The sequence below is a fragment of the Dermacentor andersoni genome, chromosome 2 (assembly GCF_023375885.2).
Source record: "Dermacentor andersoni chromosome 2, qqDerAnde1_hic_scaffold, whole genome shotgun sequence".
NCBI classification, from domain to species: Eukaryota; Metazoa; Arthropoda; class Arachnida; order Ixodida; family Ixodidae; genus Dermacentor; species Dermacentor andersoni.
The window spans coordinates 229,579,040-229,602,494 of NC_092815.1; the positions used below are offsets into that span (position 1 = coordinate 229,579,040).

Genomic DNA, 23,455 nt, shown 5'->3' on the forward strand with positions numbered 1-23,455 from the left:
GAAGGCTTAGGTGACAATTGTCTACAGCTTTTGAGAAAGATTTACCTAGAAAATACCGTTTGCGTTGAATGGGAAGGGATGAAGAGCGAGGAATAAGAAGAAATCAATAAGGGACTGAGGCAGGGGCGCCCTTAATCCCCACAGCTGTTTATGATGTACATGGTGAGGACGGAGAGGGCGCTAGGAGGAAGTAAAATGGGTTTAATCTCCCATACAAACAGGCGGGTACAGTAGTAGAGCTGCAGCTTCCAGGTTTGTTTAAGGCGGACGACATTGTGTTGCTAGCTAACAAACAAAGTGATATGCAACGTCTGGCTAATATCTGTGGACAGGAGGGCGAGAATTTAGGTTTGAAGTTTAGTGTTAGAAAATCATTTGGTATGGTATTCAATGAAAACAGTGAACAGACAGTTGCAATACAGGGCCGGGAAATACCTCGTGTAAAATAATATAAATGCCTTGGTATATGAATAAATGAAGGCAATAGATATATGGAAACACAGGAAAAAACAATAAAAGTAAAGCGGAAGAGAAATGCAGCAGTAATGAAGCACAGAGCGCTATGGGTACACAATCGGTACGAGGTGCTCCGGGGCATGTGGAAAGGTGTAATGGTTCCAGGACTTACCTTTGGAAATGCTGTTATTTGCTTGAAATTAGGGGTACAAGCAGGACTCGGTGGGAACCAAAGGTCAGTGGGTCGCCTCGCATTGGGCGCTCACAGGAAGACTAGAAATGAAGCTGTGCAGGGTGATATGGGCTGGACTAGTTTTGAAGTGAGGGAAGCTCGCAGTAAAATTTAATATGAAGAACGACTGAGGAATATGGAAGAAAGTAAATGGGCTTGGAGGGTGTTGAGGTATCTGTACAGGAAAAACATTTATTCACAGTAGAGGAAAAGAACTAGGAAGCTTACCAGCAAGAATGCGGCCTATAGGGTGAGCAACACATCAAGAAAGAACGTCAAGCGGAAAGTCACAGAGGCTGAAATAATCTCATGGGTAGAGGCAATAGAAAAGAAACCTACCACGAGTCCACGAAACCTGCCACGAGTTTTGCCACTTAGGCAAAAACGAAATCAGGAAAGAAACAATTTATGATAACTCCAAGGGAAGCTCACTACTTTTCGAAGCGACATCAGGAGGCCTTAGAACACCCACCTATAAAGGAAGACATAAGAAGGAAGAAGAAGCGCGTCCTTGCTGCGGCAAAGCTAGCGAAACGATGCAGCAGATTTTATTACAATGTGAAGACATCTAGCCAGCGGATGATTTAGGCACCACTGGCCTGCTTGAAACCCTTGGGTTTAGCCAAACCAGGGGGAAAATGTGTCCACAGTAGAGATTAGTAAGAAGCGATTGGAAGATTGGTGGAAGAAAAGTAGTGAAACTACAAAAAAATGGAGACGTACAAAAGCAAAGTTCACAATAGGGGGTCAAGAAATTTCGTTGTGGGAGTTCACGGTGTTTTTCTTTTCTTTTGTTTTAACCTAGGTAGGACATTAAGCAGTATAATAGCAAGAGCTTGGTGGCACAACCCACCGCCCCGTTCCAAAGGGGACGCTCATAACATCTATCCATCCATTCGACGCCAATTCACAGTGGAGGAAAACAACTAGGAAGCTTACCAGCAAGTATGCGGCCTGTAGGGTGAGCAATACAGCAACGAAGAACGTCAAGTGGAAAGTCAGATAGGCTGAAATAATCTCATGGGTGGCGACAACTGAAAAGAAACATGCTATCAGTAACTACTTAAGGGGACCCTGAAACGATTTTGTACAAACATATCGAGTCGTTAGAGCATGTCCTTCTGATTATAAGTGACGCATCTAAATGCTCCGCTTAAAGCGTGTAATTTATTATTAGGTTTTTGAAATGTACATCGTTGCCGATCGCAGCACATCGTTCGACTGAATTTTAAGCCACCCCTACCGATTTGACGTCATTTAACCCAATGACGTTGCTAGGGCGACCTATCCGAGGCTGCCCAGGGCGCGTAATAAGTAATTTTTCCAAGTTTCGGGGGAACAAATGTTGGTCGTAACAGTTGGAATGTTAGTTAATTTGTTTCTATAAAAGGAAAGTAACAGATAGCGAATGCACAAGAACAATTTCTCACTACACTTAAGCACTTCCGGCACACAGCAAGCGTCGTCTGCTTGTGTTACAAAGTGCTCCATTTTGACGAGAGCTCCGCGGTCAGAGTCGGTCTTAGTCTTTTCGCCAGCACCATGATTCGACGTTATAGCGTTGCGGGCTACAAACTGGCAATATTTCAAGCTGCGACATCGTGTCCCTCTGCATGGCAGCAGATGAGCGGACTGGCTGCAGCGCATCGAACATCCGCTATCCGATGGGCGCCAAGATTTGCGCTTTTGCGGCCTTCACTTTACACCAGAGGATTACTACTGCAATAGCGTTTCGCGAGTCCGGTATTCGGGTAAACGCCAGAGCAAGGGGCCAGGGCCTGACCGTTTGACCGTGCCGTTTCACTGGATGAGCAGAAGCGCAAATGTGAATGGCCTGCATGGTGCAGCCACCTGGTGGCACAGAGTTCAACCACACAAATTAGCAGTAATGAAATTAATTCTTTGCTGCTGGTGTAAATTTTTCGCAGGAGTGTAATCGTTACCACGTTGTCCTTGTAAATGTTTAAAATGTTTTAGAGTTGGTTAGAGCAATATTAGCGCTTTGTTTGGCTGGTTAAGTTCTGCGCCAACAGCTGGTTGGACCGTACAGACCAATCAGGCCGCTCACGTACGTCTACGCTAATGTTCCTTCATCAGCTTGAGGTTATGCCTCAAGCCATCCGTCGAAGCGCCCAGGTCGCCTGTGATTACCGGAATACCAGTTACGTTCGGCGCTGAGACGGAATGCTCGCAACGCACGCTGCTACGATAGCTCTCGCTTGGGGTCGACTGCTGAGCAGCTGGCGGAGAGTTTGGAGAGGCTTCACGCGCTCGCGCCGGAAGTCGACGACATGACGTACCATCATGACGCAGAGCCAGTGAAGGCGGAGCTTAGTCCCGATCACTCGGCGAACGAGTTGAGAAAATGCATGACTATGGAGGAGGGTAACTTGTAATCATCCGTAGCTCTCCTAATATGAGACATTTCACACAAATTGTGGTGCGATTGATTAACTTTAGCTGCACCCGAGGCTTCTCCAAATTTGTCCGAACCCTTTCAGGGGCCCTTTAAGAGGTAAAACCGAAATCCGGCCAGGGGCGAGCATCCGATGAAGGACTGCAGATGAGCGAAAAAGGCAGCTCAGTAGAAAAGAAGGTGGGACGAGGTTGGGCTCGTCGTCTTTTGTGCGCTGTTATGACTGGTTTTCATTTGCAGTCATTTACCCACTGGTCCAGCTGTCGACCTTGTTGCTTGATGAATGACCTATTCGGCACAACATTTTACTGTTGGGATGCCAACTCTTTCGTACTGGTCAGAGCGGCATTCGCCGCATAACCAGTGGCCAATGCAGGACCGCGGCCATCTAACTCAACGGGCCCATCTGCCTGACCGCTATGAACACCATAATAAAACTATGGAACCTCCAGCACGAACAAGAGCGGAGAGTCCTTTACTTGCCGGTGTGATGCCAAATGGCTCACCACTTCGGTTCTACGTAGGTTCCCCTTGTGCGTACAAACGTACAACTCAAGTTGCTAAGCCATACGTGAAGGACAACGGAACCATTCGAAGGGAGCAAAAGTGCCTCCGAGCTGCCAAAGGTGCCGCATATACCTCATGGTTTATGTTCGACATGAAGAAGCGCACGTACAAATGGGTTACAACACTGTGCATTTAGTGACCATTGCATGGCTCTTGTTTTTGAAGCTCCAATCGCTACGCTTTTGGCTGGACGCGCACTTAAGCATAGCACCTCCTCAGGTTGCGAGCCGCCAGCGGCGGTGATGCGCTGTTTCTTCAGATCACCACGTGCGTCACAGATTTTGGTAAGCTTTTGCTCTGTGATTCTATTTGCACGTTTAGTTTGAAGCACAAAGTCGGCAGTGGCTACCGGGCCGGTAACAGTTACGCTAGGTTATCGCGCCTTCCTTGAACTTTAATTGGTAGTGTTATATGTTACGCGGATGTTGGGAGTGTAGAAGATTATATTTACAATATATATACAAAATGCAGCGTTTAACGCTAGAACCTTATCTAGTGAGCTGAGTGTAGCAGTGCTATTGGCGGAATTAGAGGGCAGTAAATGGGATATAATAAGGCTCAGTGAAGTTAGGAGGACAAAAGAAGCATATGCAGTGCTAAAAAGCGGGCATGTCCTGAGCTACCGGGGCTTAGCGGAGAGACGAGAACTAGAAGTCGGATTCCTGATTAATAAGGATATAGCTGGTAACATACAGGAATTCTATAGCATTAACGAGAGGCTGGCAGTTCTTGTTGTGAAACTTAATACGAGGTACAAATTGAAGGCCGTACAAGTCTACGCCCCTACACCCAGTCATGATGACCAGGAACTCGAAGCTTCTATGAAGACGTGGAATCGGCGATGGGTAAAGTCAAAACAAAATACACTCTACTGATGGACGACTTCAATGCCAGGGTAGGCAGGAAACAGGCTGGAGACAAGTCAGTGGGGGAATATGGCATAGGCTCTAGGAAAAGCAGGGGAGAGTTATTAGTAGAGTTCGCAGAACAGAATAATATGCGGATAATGAATACCTTCTTCTGCAAGCGGGATAGCCGAAAGTGAACGTGAAGGAGCCCGAATGGTGAGACTAGAAATGACATAGACATTATACTCTACGCTAACCCTGGCATCATACAAGATGTGTACGTGCTTGGTAAGGTACGCTGCAGCGACCATAGGATGGTAAGAACTTGAATTAGCCTAGACTTGAGGAGGGAACGGAAGAAACTGGTACATAAGTAGCCGATCAATGAGTTAGCGATAAGAGGGAAAATAGAGGAATTCCGGATAAAGCTACAGAACAGGTATTCGGCTTTAACTCAGGAAGAGGACCTTAGTGTTGAAGATATGAACGACAATCTTATTGGCATCATTAAGGAGGTGGTAACTTCGTTAGACAGGATGCCAGTAAGCTATCGCAGGAGACGAAAGATCTGATCAAGAAACGCCAATTTATGAAAGCCTCTAACCCTACAGCTAGAATAGAACTGGCAGAACTTTCTAAGTTAATCAACAAGCGTAAGACAGCTGACATAAGGAAGTATAATATGGATAGAATTGAACATGCTCTCAGGAACGGAGGAAGCCTAAAAGCAGTGAAGAAGAAACTAGGAATAGGCAAGAATCAGATGTATGCGTTAAGAGACAAAGCCGGCAATATCATTACTAATATGGATGAGATCGTTCAAGTGGCTGAGGAGTTCTGTAGAGATTTATACAGAACCAGTGGCACCCACGACGATAATGGAAGAGGGAATAGTCTAGAGGAATTCGAAATCCCACAAGTAACGCCGGAAGAAGTAAAGAAAGCCATGGGAGCTATGCAAAGGGGGAAGGCAGCTGGGTAGGATCAGGTAACAGCAGATTTGTTGAAGGATGGTGGGCAGATTGTTCAAGAAAAACTGGCCACTCTGTATAGGCAATGCCTCGTGACCTCGAGTGTACCGGAATCTTGGAAGAACGCTAACATAATCCTAATCCATAAGAAAGGGGACGCCAAAGACTTGAAAAATTATAGACAGATCAGCTTACTGTCAGTTGCCTACAAACTATTTACTAAGGCAATCGCAAATAGAATCAGGAACACCTTCGACTTCTGTCAAGCAAAGGACCAGGCAGGATTCCGCAACCGCTACTCAACAATAGACCATATTCACACTATCAATGAGGTGATAGAGACATGTGCGGAATATAACCAACCCTTATGTATAGCTTTCATTGATTATGAGAAAGCGTTTAATTCAGTCGAAACCTCAGCAGTCATGGAGGCATTACGGAATCAGGGTGTAGATGAGCCATATGTAAAAATACTGAAGGATATGTATAGCGGCTCCACAGCCACCGTATTCCTCCATAAAGAAAGCACCAAAATCCCAATAAAGAAAGGCGTCAGGCTGGGAGATACGATCTCTCCAATGCTATCCACAGCGTGTGCACAGGAGGTATTCAGAGATCTGGATTGGGAAGAATTGGGGCTAAGAGTTAATGGAGAATACCTTAGCAACTTGCGATTCCCTGCAGATATTGCCTTGCTTAGTAACTCAGGGGACCAGTTGCAATCCATGCTGACTGACCTGGAGAGGCAAAGCAGAAGGGTGGGTCTAAAAATTAATCTGCAGAAAACTAAAGTAATGTCTAACAGCCTCGGAAGAGAACAGCAGATTACGATAGGTAGCGAGGCACTGGAAGTGGTAAGGGAATACATCTACTTAGGACAGGTAGTGACCGCGGATCCGGATCATGAGACTGAAATAATCAGAAGAGTGAGAATGGGCTGGGGTGTGTTTGGCAGGCATTCTCAGATCATGAACAGCAGGTTGCCATTATCCCTCAATAGAAAAGTGTATAACAGCTGTGTCTTACCAGCACTCACGTACGGGGCAGAAACCTGGAGGCTTACGAAAAGGGTTCTACTTATATTGAGGACGACGCAACGAGCTATGGAAAGAAGAATGACGAGTGTAACGTTAAGGGATAAAAAAAGAGCAGATTGGTTGAGGTAACAAACGCGAGTTAATGACGTCTAGAAGCGTACGGTGAGGGGCTAGTTGGTATGACATTATGAGAACAAAGAAAAACTGCGCAAAAAAGAACAAGACAAGGAAAGAACCACACGACACGGGCGCAGACTAACAACTGGTTTAATGCTCCAACGCCTCTTTGCCACCAACAACAGAACGCATGCGCACCAGCCACAAAGACCAATACCGCTATCATGTGGTCAAGCCTAGAAACGCCAACTCCTTGCGGTACAAATGTGTGGAAGCTTCGCTAACACATTTATCAGGCCCTAATCTCGCGATTTCTAAAGCTTCGATTACTTCACGCTCTTTCTTATCCCTTGCGCGTCCGACAATCTTAGTCCTGCCGAAAAGTGGGGTACAAGCATTGCCGTCATGCCTGCAGGTCTTGCAATGCTTAGGAAGATGCTGTCCTCTAGAATCATCTAGGGAATTGGCATGTTCTAACAATCTAATATTAATGCAGCGGCATGTTTGTCCAACGTACACGTTACCACAACTCGGCGGAATCTCATAGATGACATTCGCTCTACAGGGCACAAACTTGTTCCTGTGGTTAGTGCAGCACTCGATTTTCTTTTTCCTATCAGGTCTAACTAAATTGCACAGACTAGACAGCTTACAAGGCGCCGAAAAGAGAACCTGTATGCCCAATTTACCCGGTGCTTCTTTCCTTGTCTTGTTCTTTTTTGCGCAGTTTTTCTTTGTTCTCATAATAGTTAATGACGTCTTAGTTGAAATCAAGAAAAAGAAATTGGCATGGGCAGGACATATAATGAGGAGGGAAGATAACCGATGGTCATTAAGGGTTGCGGACTGGATTCTAAGGGAAGGGAAGCGTAGCCGGGGGCGTAAGAAAGTTAGGTGGGCAGATGAGATTAAGAAGTTTGCAGGGACAACATGGCCAAAATTAGTACATGACCGGGGTAGTTGGAGAAGTATGGGAGAGGCCTTTTCCCTGCAGTGGACGTTACCAGGCTGATGATGATGATACGAAATGAGCCTGAGTAGTTAAGATGGCTGACCACCAACAACCCGCAGCAGCAAGCGTCTCGCTATCTTCTTCTTTCTACTTGCTGTGGTTGCTCAGTGGCTACGGTGTTGGACTGCTGAGCACGAGGTCGCGGGATCAAATCCTGGCCGCGGCGACCGCATTTCGATGGAGGTGAAATGCGAAAACACCCGTGTGCTTAGATTTAGGTGCACTTTAAGGAATCCCAGGTGGTCGAAATTTCCAGAGTCCCCCACTATGGCGTGCCTTATAACAGAAAATGGTTTTGGCACATAAAAAAAAACATAATTTTTTTCTTCTTTTTCACTTCATTCATCCTTCCGTAACAGGACATTCGGGTGGTGAAGTGCCGTCTAGGCGCATGGTAGGCGAAGAACTGCGAGCGAACTATGGCTTCAGCCGCGAAACGTGCACGACGTCAACAGGCGGCAGATTTGAGGATGGATAAAACTGTAACAGCGCGATCTCGTAATTGACGTCGTTAACTTGACGTAGGACTTCATATGACCCTGTGTAGAGAGAGAGGAGCTTCTGGGAGAGGCCGACCCGACGACATGGTGACCAAAGCAGCACCCAAGCACCTGGGGCGAACTGAACATCGTGATGTGACCGGTCTTAACGCTCTTTTTGGAGATGCTGCGAGGCGAATAAGCGAGATAGGGCGATTTGACGCGCCATGTGAGCGTGATCTATGACTTCACGAGCGTACTCAGTTCCAACACGTGGGACAGAAGGTAGGATAGTGTCAAACGGCAATGTGGGGTCGCGATCATACAAAAGATAAAAGGGTGAATATCCTGCGGCGTCATGTCGGGCCGAGTTATACGCGAATGTCACGTAGGCCAGCGTGACATCCTAGTTGCGGTGATCGTTGGAAACGTACATTGACGGCTTCTCTATGAGTGTTTGCTTGAGACATTCCGTAAGACCGTTCGTTTGTGGGTGGTAGGCGGTAGACAGCTTGTGCTCAGTGGTACAAGAGGGGAGGAGGTCGTCCACAACTCGAGACAAGAACGAGCGGCCGCGGTCTGTGAGTAACTGTCGAGGTGCACCGTGCTGGAGAATGACGTCGTGAAAGAGGAAATTGGAGACGTCTGTTGCGCGACTAGTCGCCAACGAATTTGTTATCGCGTAGCGTGTGACGTAATCAGTGGCGACGGCGATCCACTCATTCCCTGTAGGGGTCGTCGGAAAAGGGCCAAGCAGGTCAAGGCCTACACAAAATAACGGTTCAGAGGGAACTTCAATTGGATGGAGTCGTCCGACAGGTGGCAGGGGAGGTTTCTTACGGCACTGAGACAATTCGCAAGTTGCGACATAACGCCGCACAGAGCGGTACATATCCAGCCAGAAGAACCAGCGCCGTGCGTGGTCGTATGTACGCAAAACTCCAAAGTGTCCCGCCGTCGGTGCATCGTGAAGTTGTTCGAGAACGACGGATCGCAGATGACGAGGAAGGACAAGGAGCAATTTAGGGCCGTCAGGGTTGATATTGACACGTGTACTTATATTTAACGGGCGACCACATTCGCCGGCTAACAAATGTTATCGCACAGCGCTGGACGCGTCTGCATGTATCCGAAGTTTCTGGAAAGTTATCGATGCTTCTATCCGCTGTTTGTTGTCGCCGAACCTTGTGTTATCTGATTTCATCGAGTGACTCGAATGTTGTAGAACTTTGTGGAAGGCATGCGGGTCCCAGCGATTAGTCTGGAACATTCGATGGCTGCTGTATAAAAACCGACGCACTTGACCCGCTGAGCAGATTTTCGACGATCGCCGACTGTGTTCGCCGCTATCGTTTTGCTTTAAGTGTAGCCTGTTTTGTGGGCACAGGTTCGCCCAATAAAAACTAGTTTTGTCTTTCACAGTACTGCTACTGTGTTCTTTGGCGTCACTACCACGTGACATCTGGTGGAGGTGCTTTTTGTCCATGTACCGGACGCCCCCGACAAGCCGTGATCCAAGCCCGGACTGCAAAAAGGACACCAACGTAGTCCCGGACCATCGAGCAAGCCGCCGTCTTCAACAGCTACCCCCGGAGCACGGACTTCTACTTGAGAAGACCAAGAAGATTGTGGCCAAAGCAATCCCAATGGCAGCCCCTGCGTCCCCCATCGTGCTGCAGCAGCCCAGGGAACCACCGAGGTTCCGCGGTTCCACATTTGAGGACCCGGAAAGCTGGCTGGAAACATATGAGAGGGTCGCTACGTTTAATAGCTGGAACAATGACGACAAACTGCGATATGTCTTCTTCGCATTGGAAGACGCTGCCAGGACGTGGTTCGAGAACCGCGAAGCCACCTTGACGACCTGGCACCTGTTCCGAAGCGGCTTCCTGCAGACATTCGCAAACGTCGTACGCCGAGAACGAGCCCAAGCGCTATTAGAATCCCGGGTGCAGCTACCTAATGAGACAACCGCGATCTTCACGGAGGAAATGAGCCGTCTATTCCGTCACGCTGACCCCGAAATACCCGAAGAGAAGAAAGTCCGCCTACTCATGCGTGGTGTGAAAGAGGAACTTTTTGCCGGAATGGTACGAAGCCCACCGAAGACCGTCGACGAGTTTCTTCGCGAGGCCACCAGCATCGAGAAGACACCCGAGATGCGAAACCGGCAATTCGATCGCCGCACGAACTCTACAACCTACGCCGGGGTTCAATCACTGGCTACCGACGATCTACGAGAGACTATCAGAGCGGTCGTACGGGAGGAGCTGCAGAAGTTCTACCCAAGGTCGCAGTCCCAAGTGGATCCAATCGCTGAAATCGTCAAAGAAGAGGATCAGCGATCGCTTGGAGTGCCTGAGGTGCAACCACGATCACCGCAACCTCAGCCAGAAGCAATGACCTACGCCGCCGTCGCCCGCCGTCAAGGTCCCCCTCCACGACCGCGCCAGGGCCCTGTAACGCCGCAGTTCCGTCGACCACCGCCGCCGCCGCCAGCACGCCCACCCGTCGCGCAGCGCAGCTACCCGAGGAAGACAGACGTTTGGCGCGCTCCTGACCACCGCCCGCTCTGCTACCACTGCGGGGAAGCCGGCCATGTGTACCGCCGTTGCCCATACCGCGACCTGGGATTGCGAGGGTTCGCCGTCAACGCACCGCGCCCTCGGGAAGGTGAACGCCCTCGTGACATCGCCGACTACCTCGCCGCTACTCAGTGGAGCCCTCGACGACCGTCCCGTTCGCCGTCACCAGGCCGCTACCTGTCGCCGCAGCGCCGTCCATACACTGGCCCAGCCCGGGGCCGGTCAGCGAGCCCGTATCCGGAAAACTAAAAGCAGCAACCGATGGAGGTGCGGTTGCTGTTCGTCGAACTGACGAAGATCCTCCGCCGCCGACGAAGATGCCGAAGAAACTACCTCGACGACATAACGACACGCCGCCGTCCCGACGAAGTGTGAAAGCAAAAAATACGACGACGAAAAACTACCTGCCGACGCCCCATATCAGCCACAGGTCAACGCGACACAGCCGTGATCCGACGCCACGACCTAACTGTAACGCAAGACAAAGAACCACCGACCTCGACGTGCTTCTCGACGGCCACGCAGTCACCGCCTTAGTCGACACAGGGGCCGATTACTCTGTCATGTGTGGACACATCGCCACCCAGTTGAAGAAGGTTAAGACTGCATGGGAAGGCCCTCAAATTCGGACCGCTGGAGGACACCTGATTACGCCGGCTGGAATCTGCACGGCAAGAATTACCGTTCATGACCGGACTTACCCTGCCACCTTCGTTATCCTCCAACAATGTTCACGCGACGTCATTCTCGGCATGGACTTCCTAAACCAACACGGCGCAGTCATCGACCTGAAGTCGAAGTCGATAACCCTGTCTGAAGATCAAGCGATACCACCGGAGAGCTCTCGTCGTCACCATGCCTTAAGCGTGCTCAAAACTCAAGTCAGCATCCCGCCTCGCTCCAGCATTGTCATTTCCGTCGGCGCCAAAACAACTGCCGACGTAGAAGGCGTCATCGAGGGTGACCAACGTCTACTACTAGACCGTGAAATTTGCGTCGCAAGAGGCATCGCTCGACTGCATGGAGGGAAAACTGAAGTGTTGCTGACAAACTTCAGCCAGGAGTTCAAGCACATCAACAAGGGCACGACGATCGCATACATCGAGGAAATTCTGGAAACCAGCAATGCGTTTGTCCTCTCGGATTCAGCCGCATCTACCCCGATGACCGCAGTCCCCGAACCAGACTTCGACATTAATCCAAGCCTCCCCACGCTTAAGCAACAACAGCTCAGAAGTCTACTTCGACGATACAAAGGGTGCTTCTCGACGTTATCAAGGATTCGACAAACACCAGTCGCAAAGCATCGCATTATAACCGAAGAGTGTGCTCGACCACTCCGCCAGAGCCCTTATCGAGTTTCTACGCGAGAACGTGAAGCTATACGGCACCAAGTCGACGAAATGCTGCGCGACGACATCATCCAGCCGTCAAAAAGCCCGTGGGCATCTCCTGTAGTCTTGGTAAAGAAAAAGGACGGAACCCTACGTTTTTGCGTTGATTATCGTCGTCTGAACAAGATCACGAAGAAGGACGTATACCCCCTCCCACGGATAGACGACGCATTGGATCGGCTCTGCAACGCTAAATACTTCTCGTCGATGGACCTCAAGTCTGGCTATTGGCAAATAGAAGTCGACGAAAGAGATCGCGAAAAGACCGCCTTTATCACCCCAGACGGCCTCTACGAGTTCAAGGTTATGCCATTCGGACTGTGCTCGGCGCCTGCAACGTTTCAGCGCGTCATGGACACGGTGTTAGCCGGACTGAAGTGGCAGACGTGCCTTGTTTACCTGGATGACGTCGTTGTCTTCGCCGGAAATTTCGACGATCACCTTAGGCGGCTTGCGACAGTGTTAGAAGCCATCAAGTCATCAGGGCTCACTCTGAAGCCGGAAAAGTGCCGCTTCGCTTACGATGAGCTTTTGTTCCTAGGCCACGTGATCAGCAAATCAGGAGTACGCCCCGACCCACAGAAGACAGCTGCCATCGCAAAGTTCCCGCAGCCCATCGACAAGAAGGCAGTGCGTAGATTCCTTGGCATGTGTGCCTACTACAGGCGCTTTGTCAAGGATTTTTCACGCATCGTGGAGCCGCTTACGCATCTAACCAAAGGTGATGTCGAGTTCAAGTGGGAAACGCCGCAGGCCGATGCATTTCAAGAACTCAAACGACGCATGCAGTCGCCACCGGTACTTGCACACTTCGACGAGAACGCCGATACCGAAATCCACACTGACGCCAGTAGCCTAGGCCTCGGTGCCGTCCTAGTCCAGAGGAAAGACGGACTTGAACGGGTGATATCGTATGCTAGCCGGTCGCTGTCAAAAGCGGAAGGCAATTATTTTACGACTAAAAAGGAATGCCTCGCCATCATTTGGGCTACAGGAAAGTTCCGCCCTTACCTATATGGGAGACCATTCAAAGTGGTCAGCGACCATCACGCGTTGTGTTGGCTAGCTAACTTAAAGGACCCTTCAGGACGGCTGGCGCGGTGGAGCCTCAGACTGCAGGAATATGACGTCACCGTAATATACAAGTCCGGAAGAAAACACTCTGAAGCCGACTGCCTGTCACGCGCCCCCATCGATCCCCCGCCGCAAGACGACGAGGACGACGACGCCTTCCTTGGAATAATAAGCGCGGAAGACTTCGCCGAACAGCAACGAGCAGACCCGGAGCTAAAAGGCCTCATCGAGTATTTGGAAGGGAACACCGACGTTGCCCCTAAGGCATTTAGGCGTGGGTTGTCTTCGTTCACACTACAAAACAACCTGCTCGTGAAGAACTTCTCACCAGTCCGCGCCAGTTACCTTCTTGTTGTACCGTCAGCGCTGCGTCCAGAAGTACTGCACGCCCTACACGACGATCCAACCGCTGGGCACCTCGGATTCTCCCGGACGCTGTCGAGGATACAGGAAAGGTATAACTGGCCGCGTCTGACCGCCGACGTTGCCCGTTACGTCAAGACATGTCGAGACTGTCAGCGACGCAAGACACCACCAACAAGGCCAGCAGGATTACTACAGCCAATAGAACCTCCTCGCCGACCATTCCAGCAGATTGGGATGGATTTGCTGGGGCCGTTTCCGACGTCAACATCCGGGAATAAGTGGATCGTCGTCGCGACGGACTATCTCACCCGCTTCGCTGAAACTAAAGCTCTACCAAAAGGCAGCGCAGCCGAAGTGGCGAAATTTTTTGTTGAGACCATCCTGCTGCGACATGGTGCCCCAGAAGTCCTCATCACCGGTAGAGGAACGGCTTTTACAGCAGAGCTCACACAAGCCATTGTGCAATACAGCCAGACAAGCCACAGGAGGACAACTGCCTACCATCCGCAAACGAATGGTCTCACGGAGCGCCTGAACAAGACCCTCGCCGACATGCTAGCAATGTACGTCGACGTCGAGCACAAGACGTGGGACGCGGTCCTGCCGTATGTAACCTTCGCTTACAACACGGCGGTGCAAGAAACGACACAGCTCACGCCGTTTAAGCTGGTTTACGGCAGGAACCCGACGACGACGCTCGACGCCATGCTGCCGCACGTCACTGACGAGGAGAATCTTGACGTCGCTACCTATCTCCAGCGCGCCGAAGAAGCCCGACAGCTCGCCCGCCTACGGATCAAGAACCAGCAGAGGACCGACAGCCGACACTACAACCTCCGACGACGCTTCGTCGAGTACCAGCCCGGCGACCGTGTTTGGGTGTGGACCCCGATACGCCGACGAGGACTCAATGAAAAACTACTGCGACGATATTTCGGACCCTACAAGGTCATCCGACGTATTGGCGCGCTGGACTATGAGGTCGTGCCAGACGGCATTTCGCATTCACAGCGACGCCGCGCACGATCTGAAGTGGTCCACGTGGTGCGTCTTAAACCCTTTTACGGACGCTGACGAACTTCCTTATTTTGTTGTTTTCTTTGCTAGGAGTGCTTTTCTTTTATTACTTTCGTTTGGTTGCGGCATCGGGTCGATGCTTTTTAAGAGGGGGGTATTGACACGTGTACTTATATTTAACGGGCGACCACATTCGCCGGCTAACAAATGTTATCGCACAGCGCTGGACGCGTCTGCATGTATCCGAAGTTTCTGGAAAGTTATCGATGCTTCTATCCGCTGTTTGTTGTCGCCGAACCTTGTGTTATCTGATTTCATCGCGTGACTCGAATGTTGTAGAACTTTGTGGAAGGCATGCGGGTCCCAGCGATTAGTCTGGAACATTCGATGGCTGTTGTATAAAAACCGACGCACTTGACCCGCTGAGCAGATTTTCGACGATCGCCGACTGTGTTCGCCGCTATCGTTGTGCTTTAAGTGTAGCCTGTTTTGTGGGCACAGGTTCGCCCAATAAAAGCTAGTTTTGTCTTTCACAGTACTGCTACTGTGTTCTTTGGCGTCACTACCACGTGACAATATTGCGGCGGTAGAGGATGCCGTCATGCAGCACGAACAGGCGGCACGTGCCGTCGGTGGGGCCAGATTGCACTCCGGCGATGACGTACTGTAAGGATGCGCCGCGTTGTTGTTGAGCGCGCATGTTTGTCATGTCAGTCAAAGCCATCCCGCAGGTCACCGGATCATGCGCAACAGGATCAGGAGGATCCACGGGGTGAGGCGAGAGGCAGTCAGCGTCCTTGTGCAGACGTCCAGACTTATAGTTGACAACAAATGAGAGTTCCTGGAGCCGCAAAGCCTAGCGACCAAGCCATCCTGTGGGGTCCCGGAGGGAAACAGCCAGCAGAGGGCGTGGTGGTCTGTAACGACCGAAAACGTGCGGCCGTAAAAATATGGCCGGAACTTCGCGACAGCCCAAAGTAAAGTCAATCACTCCCGCTCGGTGATGAAGTAATTTCTCTCGGCAAGTGACAGCAGGCGGCTGCGTAAGCTATCACGCACTCGGCACCATTCTGTTGTTGGGCGAGAACAGCGCCGATGCCACGGCCGCTTGCCTCAGTGTGGACTTCAGTCGGGGCAGATGGATAAAGTGGGCAAGTGTGGGAGGGGTGGTCAGAAACCCGATGAGAGTGGCGAATGCGTGAGCCTGCTCCGGGCCCCATGAGAATGGCGTGTTCTTCTTTAGAAGATCTGTCAAAGGCCGAGCAACGTCAGCGAAGTTTTTGACGAAACGGCGAAAGTAAGAACACAGGCCGACGAAGCAGCGCACGTCAGAAGAACGTGCCACAGGGAAACTGCGTACGGCGCGAAATTTTCCCGATCTGATTGGACACCGGATGCGTCAACGAGGTGTCCCAACACTGTAATCTGACGGCGCCCGAATCGACACTTCGTGGAGTTCAGTTGAAGGCCGGCTTTTCGGAAGACCGCAAGAATTGCAGCGAGTCGGGTAAGGTGGCTGCCGAGCGTGGGAGAAAAAAATGGCAGTGGCTTAGCTCGGCTATGCCAGAATATACGTAGCGAAAGCTAAGGCATAGCATGGTTAGCCTTGGCTAATCTTGATTGCAAGTCCAGGTTAGTGTGGTTGTCTAGATATGTTGCGGCGTTTAGCCAGTCGTTCGGCGCGCTGTTCGTCTGTTTCCTGGGCGATTCGTTTCCTCTCGTTCCGATGTCGATTTCAGGCCTCCTCCTGCTTATCAGAATTGTCGCCGGCCATACTGCCGCCTCAACTGTGGTTGCGGCGCACGCGAGCTCTCCTTTTCAATCCTCCAACATGTTACCAGGCATGCGACGCAGCTGGCGAAGCGAGCGGAAGCGAGTGCAACGACGAGGAGCGCGGTGTGACGTCATACCAAATGGCGGCGGCGGAAAGGCGCGGCGCTTCACAGCGGCGGAACACCTGTGGCTCGGCGCTACTAGTGGCGCATTCACAGCAGTGCCTAGGGAGTGAGAGAGAGAAAAAAAAATGGCAGTGTCTTAGCTCAGCTACGCCAGGATATACGTAGCGAAAGGTAAGGTTAGCCTTTAGCCTTGGTTAATCTTGATTGCAAGTCCTGGTTAGTCTGGTTGTCTAGCTATGTTACGGCGTTTAGCCAGTCATTCGGCGCGCTGTGCGTCTGTTTGCTGGGCGATTTGTTTCCTCTTCATCTCGTTCCGATGTCGACTCCAGGCCTCCTCCTGCTTATCAGAATTGTCGCCGTCCATACTGCCGCCTCAACTGTGGTTGCAGTGCACGCGAGCTATACTTTTCAATCCTCCGACATGTTATCAGGCATGCGACGCAGCTGGCGAAGCGAGTGCAATTAAGGACGAGGAACGCGGTGTGACGTCAAGTGCCGCCTCGGAGCACGGCCACGGCCAAATCGCAAGTTCGCGGCCAGTACAGCTTTCGCTTTAAAACAATAACGTCGTCAAGGTAACAAAGACAGGTGGTCCATTTGTAGCCTCGCAGAAGAGTCTATCATACGTTCAAATGTCGCAGGAGCATTATATAGGTCAAAGGGCTTGACTTTGAACTGATATAAGCCATCCGGCAGGATGAAGGCCGTAACAATACTACACAATGGCCTTGTTAATTCGCGTTATGTAGCTCCTCTGCGCTGTGCATTCCGTTACTAAGGGCGATGGGAGCAAGCAGGTACTATCGAGTGGCCGTTGCGGCAATGGTGAACCGCAACTGTGTGCTAGCAAGCGTCACCACGATGTAATGTGTACCTAGCTTTTCCCGGCTGCTGCCAATGACTCCATTTATTACCTGGTTAATTTTCAGTTGTGCTCATTGGATACGAACAAGCAATATTATTTGACAGTAAAAGTTCTCGAGGAAGTGTTCTCAAGAAGCCAATGAGTTTTTTAAACCATGAACTGCTTTTAGCTCCCGTTGTCAGTGACCTTCCGCTAAAAACCAGAGCCGTCATCCGGGCACTCAAACTAGAACACCCAGGAAAGTTGGGAGAAGAAAGCGAGATCGTCCGGCCAACCAGTCAAAACTTTAAACTAATGCGGTCTCTGGCCGCCAACCCTTTGTACCAGACCACATTACATACGCTAGTTACTGCCCAAACGAGTTACAAATAATATTACTTGCGAGTTCTTCCTAATCTTTGTTCACAAAATCACTCAAGCTATAACTTCTAATACGCTGAAGTTGTATTTGTCATTTACAATGGTGACGTTCACACGGCAGATACAGGGAACCATGCACTTCGCTATCATCTTTTGGCGCCGAGCGCTGAACACCAGCGGTTCGTAAGTTTCGCGGCGCGGGTTTTGCGTTGCCTCGAGAGCTGGCGCTTCTACTCAAGCACTTCTCGCCGCGGTGGCTTAGCAGTTATAGTGCCGCAGTGATAAGCACGAGGTCGTTGGATCAAATACCGACCACGGCGGCCGCATTTTGATTGAGGCAAAATGCAAAAACGCCCGTGTCTTGTGCATTGGGGGCACGTTAAAGATCTCCTGGCGATCAAAATAAATTTGGAGGCCCCACTAGCCTCATAATGAAATCATGCTTTTGGCAAGTAAAACCCCAGTGTTCAATTCATCTGCTAGCTGGGCAGTGTGCTCTGTCTCCCTGGCGTGTTTCGCTGCCTGTCCTGCGGCCTTCACCCGGTTTTCTTCTTCCAGCTGGGCAGCGTCTATATAGACCAGTTCACAGTATCGCGTCGGTGCGGTGGGGTGTGCCGTTGCGAACATGCACTACACTAATTTTAAGATCACGGCTAGTATCATCTCCGACCAATCTGCGTTGCCGGTTGCCATTTCATGATTACAGATCTGCTCTCTATGACCGGTGAGGTAGCAATTTGTTTAATAATAACTTCTCCGTTTTGAAACAAAGCGACGAATTAACTACTCAAATTGTTGTCGTTAGATATCACACTACCGCTTGCACCTGTAATCGTTCAGAGGCACACTGCGCAAGACAAGCAACGGTGTTCGATTCCTTAAAAAAAGAACAAAAATGTGCTCAATAAAGGCACATTCTTTTGCGAAAAATCGGTACAGCAAGCCCGAAATATCTGGAACGCCGGCTGCTCCCAGAGTGCTTCCACGGCGAAACGCTAACGTGACTCCTGCTTGGTGATGCCTACTTCGGTGAGTTAACTTACACTCATTCCTCCGTCACGCAAAGCGCGTGAGAGGAGTGGAGCTACGACGGATTTTATTCTGCGATTGCTATGCTGTGACACGCACAAAACGAAAAAAAAAAATATCTAGCACAAATGTTGGAATCCATGTGAAGCAAATCTTCTGTGCAGCTCATTCGTGTGGTACAGAGAAAGAACAGAGTCTTTAAAACAAAGCGCATACCCCTGTGTGTCTGGTCGTGGCCGCCGCCTTCAACAGAGAGCGCATGACTTGGGAGGTCATCATCATGGTAGAGTCCATGCAGAAGGGAGACTCAAGGTCTCCCGGCCGGACGTGGCAGTGCAAGCTGGGGGGGCTGAAAGCCACCTGCTTCTGCAGGTACTCCACCAGCTGGCCAGGAATGAAAAAGGACGAGCAGAATGACGAGGTGACCATTACGATCTCTGCTATGCTACAGCTACAGGCACAGAAATATCTTTAAAGGTATGCAAGCTCTTCAAAGAAAGAAAGGACCCTTTTCTACCTCTAACACGTGACCGGCTTCCCACACTTCCTTTTTTTTCCACTCTCACACACCTAATGCATCAGAAAAACTAGCTTCTTTGCTGCTCCCCGAAAGTGACGCATGACTTAGAACGCGCGGCTCCTCGGCATGACATTAATCAGCCGCCGCCAGCCCGATCGGAGCTGCAAAAATATCGCAGGCGACTGCCTGTGACTTGTGCCATGTCCACTGACCAAAATGTGCAGACGTCGTCTGCTTACGCAATATTTAAAGGTGGCTAATAAAGATTTAGGCAATTGCCAGCCCTTCAGCTTTGGTAAGATTGCTTCATTGTATGTATCGCATTTACTCGTGTAAGGACAGTCATCGTCTTAGTCCCCCACCCCCCACTCGCTGACAGCTGGGGCCAATGCGCTGGCAACGTTTTTATTCTAGCGGTGCTATTTTATTGAGAAGCTGTTATTGAGCAGTGCCCTATACATAGATAACCGTTTCCGTCTGTCGACGGTTAAATCGTCGGAAATAGAAAATCTGCGGTGCTGCGAAGTGCTCGAAGGCAGTGCGCGCATCACATCGCGCCCACGCTGCGAGACGTTGAAACAGGTTCGCATACGCGCGGGTTCCCGCAACAATGCGGAAGCGCTTGTGAGGCTTATGCTGCGTAGTAGAGAATGAAGCTCCACTTAAATTGGCATGGTTGCACAGAAGGCAGCCTTCTTGGATTGAGAGCGGAAGACAGCGGCGCTTACGGTCGCTTGTAAGCGGACCGCGTTTCTCGCTCTGCCATGGGCCGTTTGCGGATGTAACGGGGGGCTCACTCGCTGCTCAGTGGTTGAGCGGAGCGACAATGGCGCGCCGGTAATCCGTTGCCACGCTAGCACAGCGCAAAATCCGGGGACAATATAGAAATACACACACGGGGAAGTCAGCGCCGTCGTTGTGTTTCTATTTTAACGCGACAGCGTTAAGCAGCTGGTGTCGCAGAAAAGCCGGTGTCGGCGGCGTTTGCCATGAGCGAAAAATCCCGGAAGGCAATTCATAAATAAAAAATGGCTGTGGCTTAGCTAAGGTTAAGCCCAGGATGCGAAGCATACTAGCCTTTATTTTAGTTGTTGAACCACTGTTTAGCCTGGTGAACTGCTGTTGCTTGGCTATATTTGGTTCGGCTAGTAGAAGAAACAACTCATGCGTTACTCTGCTTCGCCTTCAAGAGTGGAACGCGACAGCGTTCCCGTCGACCCGCCAAGGGGTGTAAGACAGTGGGCTACGGCGCAGCGACTACGCGCCCCGCATTGGACGCGGTGAGCGTCGAGCAACGCAGCGTTCGGCCCGGCAACGAAATGTGCGCCTGAGCAAGCGACGCACGCCTGAGCCTTAGAAACAGCTCGTTTCTAAGGCAACACCGCATTCACTAGAGGCGCTTTTGTACCGCCTTGAAGCATCGTACTCGTGGCTCAGTGGTAGCGTCTCCGTCTCACACTCCGGAGACCCTGGTTCGATTCCCACCCAGCCCATCTTGCAAGAGTTGAGCCAAAGCCACCTAGAAACAAGCGCAGCTGCTTATATACCGCCGCGAGCGACGGCGCGAGTTGGAGCCCCGTTTCTCCTCTGTCGTGACGTCACGGTGTCACGTGGTATTGAAGGCGACACCGCTGCGCCTGAGGAGCTGGGTTGAGCTCTAGTAATATGCTTCGCATAAAAACGACTTCCAACATGGGCTGGATGGGAATCGAAGCAGGGTCACCTCACCGGAGTGTGAGATGGAGACGCTACCACTGAGCCATGAGTTCGATGGTTCAAAGCGCCTCTAGTGAATGCGGTGTTGCCTTAGAAACGTACCGTAGAAAGTTATACTGCAGTGTATATCGGTAATTATGAGCATGTAAATTACAGAAGTCAGTCGCGGTTAAACGAGCAGCGAAGTACGTTTCCGCTAAATTTCTTCTGCGCCAGACGCACACGCAGAGCCATCTTGCGGCAAACACAGAAGACCCCCTCCTCGCAATGTACGGCGCGGCTCCGACAGGTGGCGCGCCACTCGTCCGCTTTTCCCCTTCGTCTCGTCTAGAGCATGCCGAGCGAATGAGTGGGCGGTGCGAACGGGGTGCGATAACGCTATCGCGTTCCACTCTTGAATGCGAAGCTTAAGCGTCCTCCAATTGTTGTCCCCGTCTTTTACGCTGTGCTTGTTTTAAAACATGCCAGGTTCATGTGCACCGTTACACCCGCGATATCGAGGCGACAACTTGAGCTCGCTCGTTAGTGTGTGTATAAGATGTATGTGCCGCAACAACAGTATCGTTATCAAATTACGCAACACCCTCGATTAATTATTGGTGCAATCGCGCATTATAGTAATTACACTTTTTTGTACAAATTTCTTGCGAACATGCAAGTAATTAAAATTAGGAGCTGTGAGCTAGACGGGTCCGTGTAAGTGCAGAACATTGCTTTAGCTGGACTTATGTTCACGTGACAGATACACTGCATAATATGATCCATCACATAATCCTATGTACAATGATGTCACTTGTTCTCATTAGGATAAGCCAAATGAGAGTGAGCAACACTAATTTCAGTAGTGCACTGAACGAAATAATTTCTCGCCCACTTAGAGCAACGAAATCAAGTATATCGGTACCTTGAAAGGCTCCACCAGGACGAAGTCATCCATCTTCAGGATGAGCGCTGCATCCGGGCAGTGGTCGGCCACCCACTGCATGCCGGCCACCAATTTTCCGGCTGAGATGGCGCTCGCGTCTACCTTTGGAAGAACCACCAAATCTCCCGTTGCGTGCGCCTCCAAGTCGAGCCATGCATTCCGCAGCTCGTCGCTGTCGGAGCCTCGTGTCGTGAAGAACACCACCGCCCAGTTGTTGAAGCGCCGCAGGGCCACCTCTTCGAAGAGTGTGCCCCGTATGGCGGCCCGGTGGGACCACTCGTCGGCCGAACTCATCACAAACACGAGGACGTCAAGAGGCTGTTGGCACCTCTCTTTCACTGCCCAGCCCCAACGGGGTTTCGGCACAGACGGTTTCGACTCGGGTGGTTTCAACTCGGCGGTTTCGACGGTAGACATTGCATGGGCTCGCCGCTTCCACAACTTAGCCGCAGCGAACACGAAAGCTAAGGCTAAGATGACGATGAGTACAATCAACACTCTTTCCAAACGTTTCCAGCGTCGCACCACGTGACGCTGAAATTCTGGCACACCGACGAAAAGAGCGGCCCTTCGCACAACACCCATAAATACAAGACAGGGTTTGGACGTGTTGGTTTGTCAAACGTGGCAAGGTGATGCTAATGATGATGTGCCTTCAATATGTGGTATGTACCCACAGCGGGTGTTTGGTCAGGAATTGGTGCTTGACATTTGTAGGAACGAATGGATAATTATTAAATTGGATAATTTGGCGAAGAAATTCGACCCACATGAAACTTTGAGCGGACCTTAAAAAATAATAATAACAAGGTTTCCTAAACGATGTAACTTCTAATATCTAAGGAATAATAGCCTTCTTCTTCTTTTGATCTCTGCGGGCTCACAAACCATTTTCTCGGGGTTTCTGTATTGTTGCAGATGGAACGCGATTTCAAAATGATGATGACGATTATGATGATAACGGTGACGATTGTGGTCATTGTGATTGCGATTGCGGGTGGCACATGCCACCAACTTCGTCAATTTTACCTAACTTCCATGCCTACTATCCGTCATTATGCCCATTCTCCTTCGCACTGTTCCGCCGTTACCGTATGATTAATGCGATTAACATTCCTTTAGAATTTCCCTCAGTTTTTTGTATGTCTGTATGTTTGTCCTCGGGTGAGTGAGTGAGTGAAACAACTTTATTTGGTCCACAATATACGCGAGAAACTCAACGTCACCTGGCGAGGCCCACTCGGGGACCATCAGGTGAAACCTGACGGCCCTCTCGCAAGCCCTCTGGACTGCAAGGATTTAAGAGGTCTGGTCCTGGGCCCTAATGAGCTTCATCATTTGATCTTGGGTCACTTACATCCCCTGCACACTTTGACAACAGGGGACGCGACTTCGAAAGTGTGCAGGTTTGCGGACTACATGATATTTATTGATTGCACTGATTACGCTTTTGAGCCTGCTGTTTCAAAGATCTTGGAGAGCTTTAAGAAAGAGCTGGAGCCTCTAGAGCTCACGCATGAGGTCCCCATTGATGATACCTTGCGCTTTCTAGATCTCAGGCTGTGCCTTCT

At 50.4% G+C, this 23,455-nt stretch overlaps 1 protein-coding gene across 1 annotated transcript in view; it reads right to left on the reverse strand.

The window, feature by feature from the left end:
- LOC129387114 (uncharacterized) overlaps positions 1-19,168 on the reverse strand; it is a 36,651-nt gene extending 17,483 nt beyond the window's left edge. The window contains exon 1 of the mRNA XM_055075821.1: positions 18,940-19,168. Coding sequence (XP_054931796.1) covers positions 18,940-19,152 — 213 coding nt within the window. The 5' untranslated portion in view covers positions 19,153-19,168. The remainder of the gene's footprint in view (positions 1-18,939) is intronic.
- Positions 19,169-23,455: the final 4,287 nt, after the last annotated feature.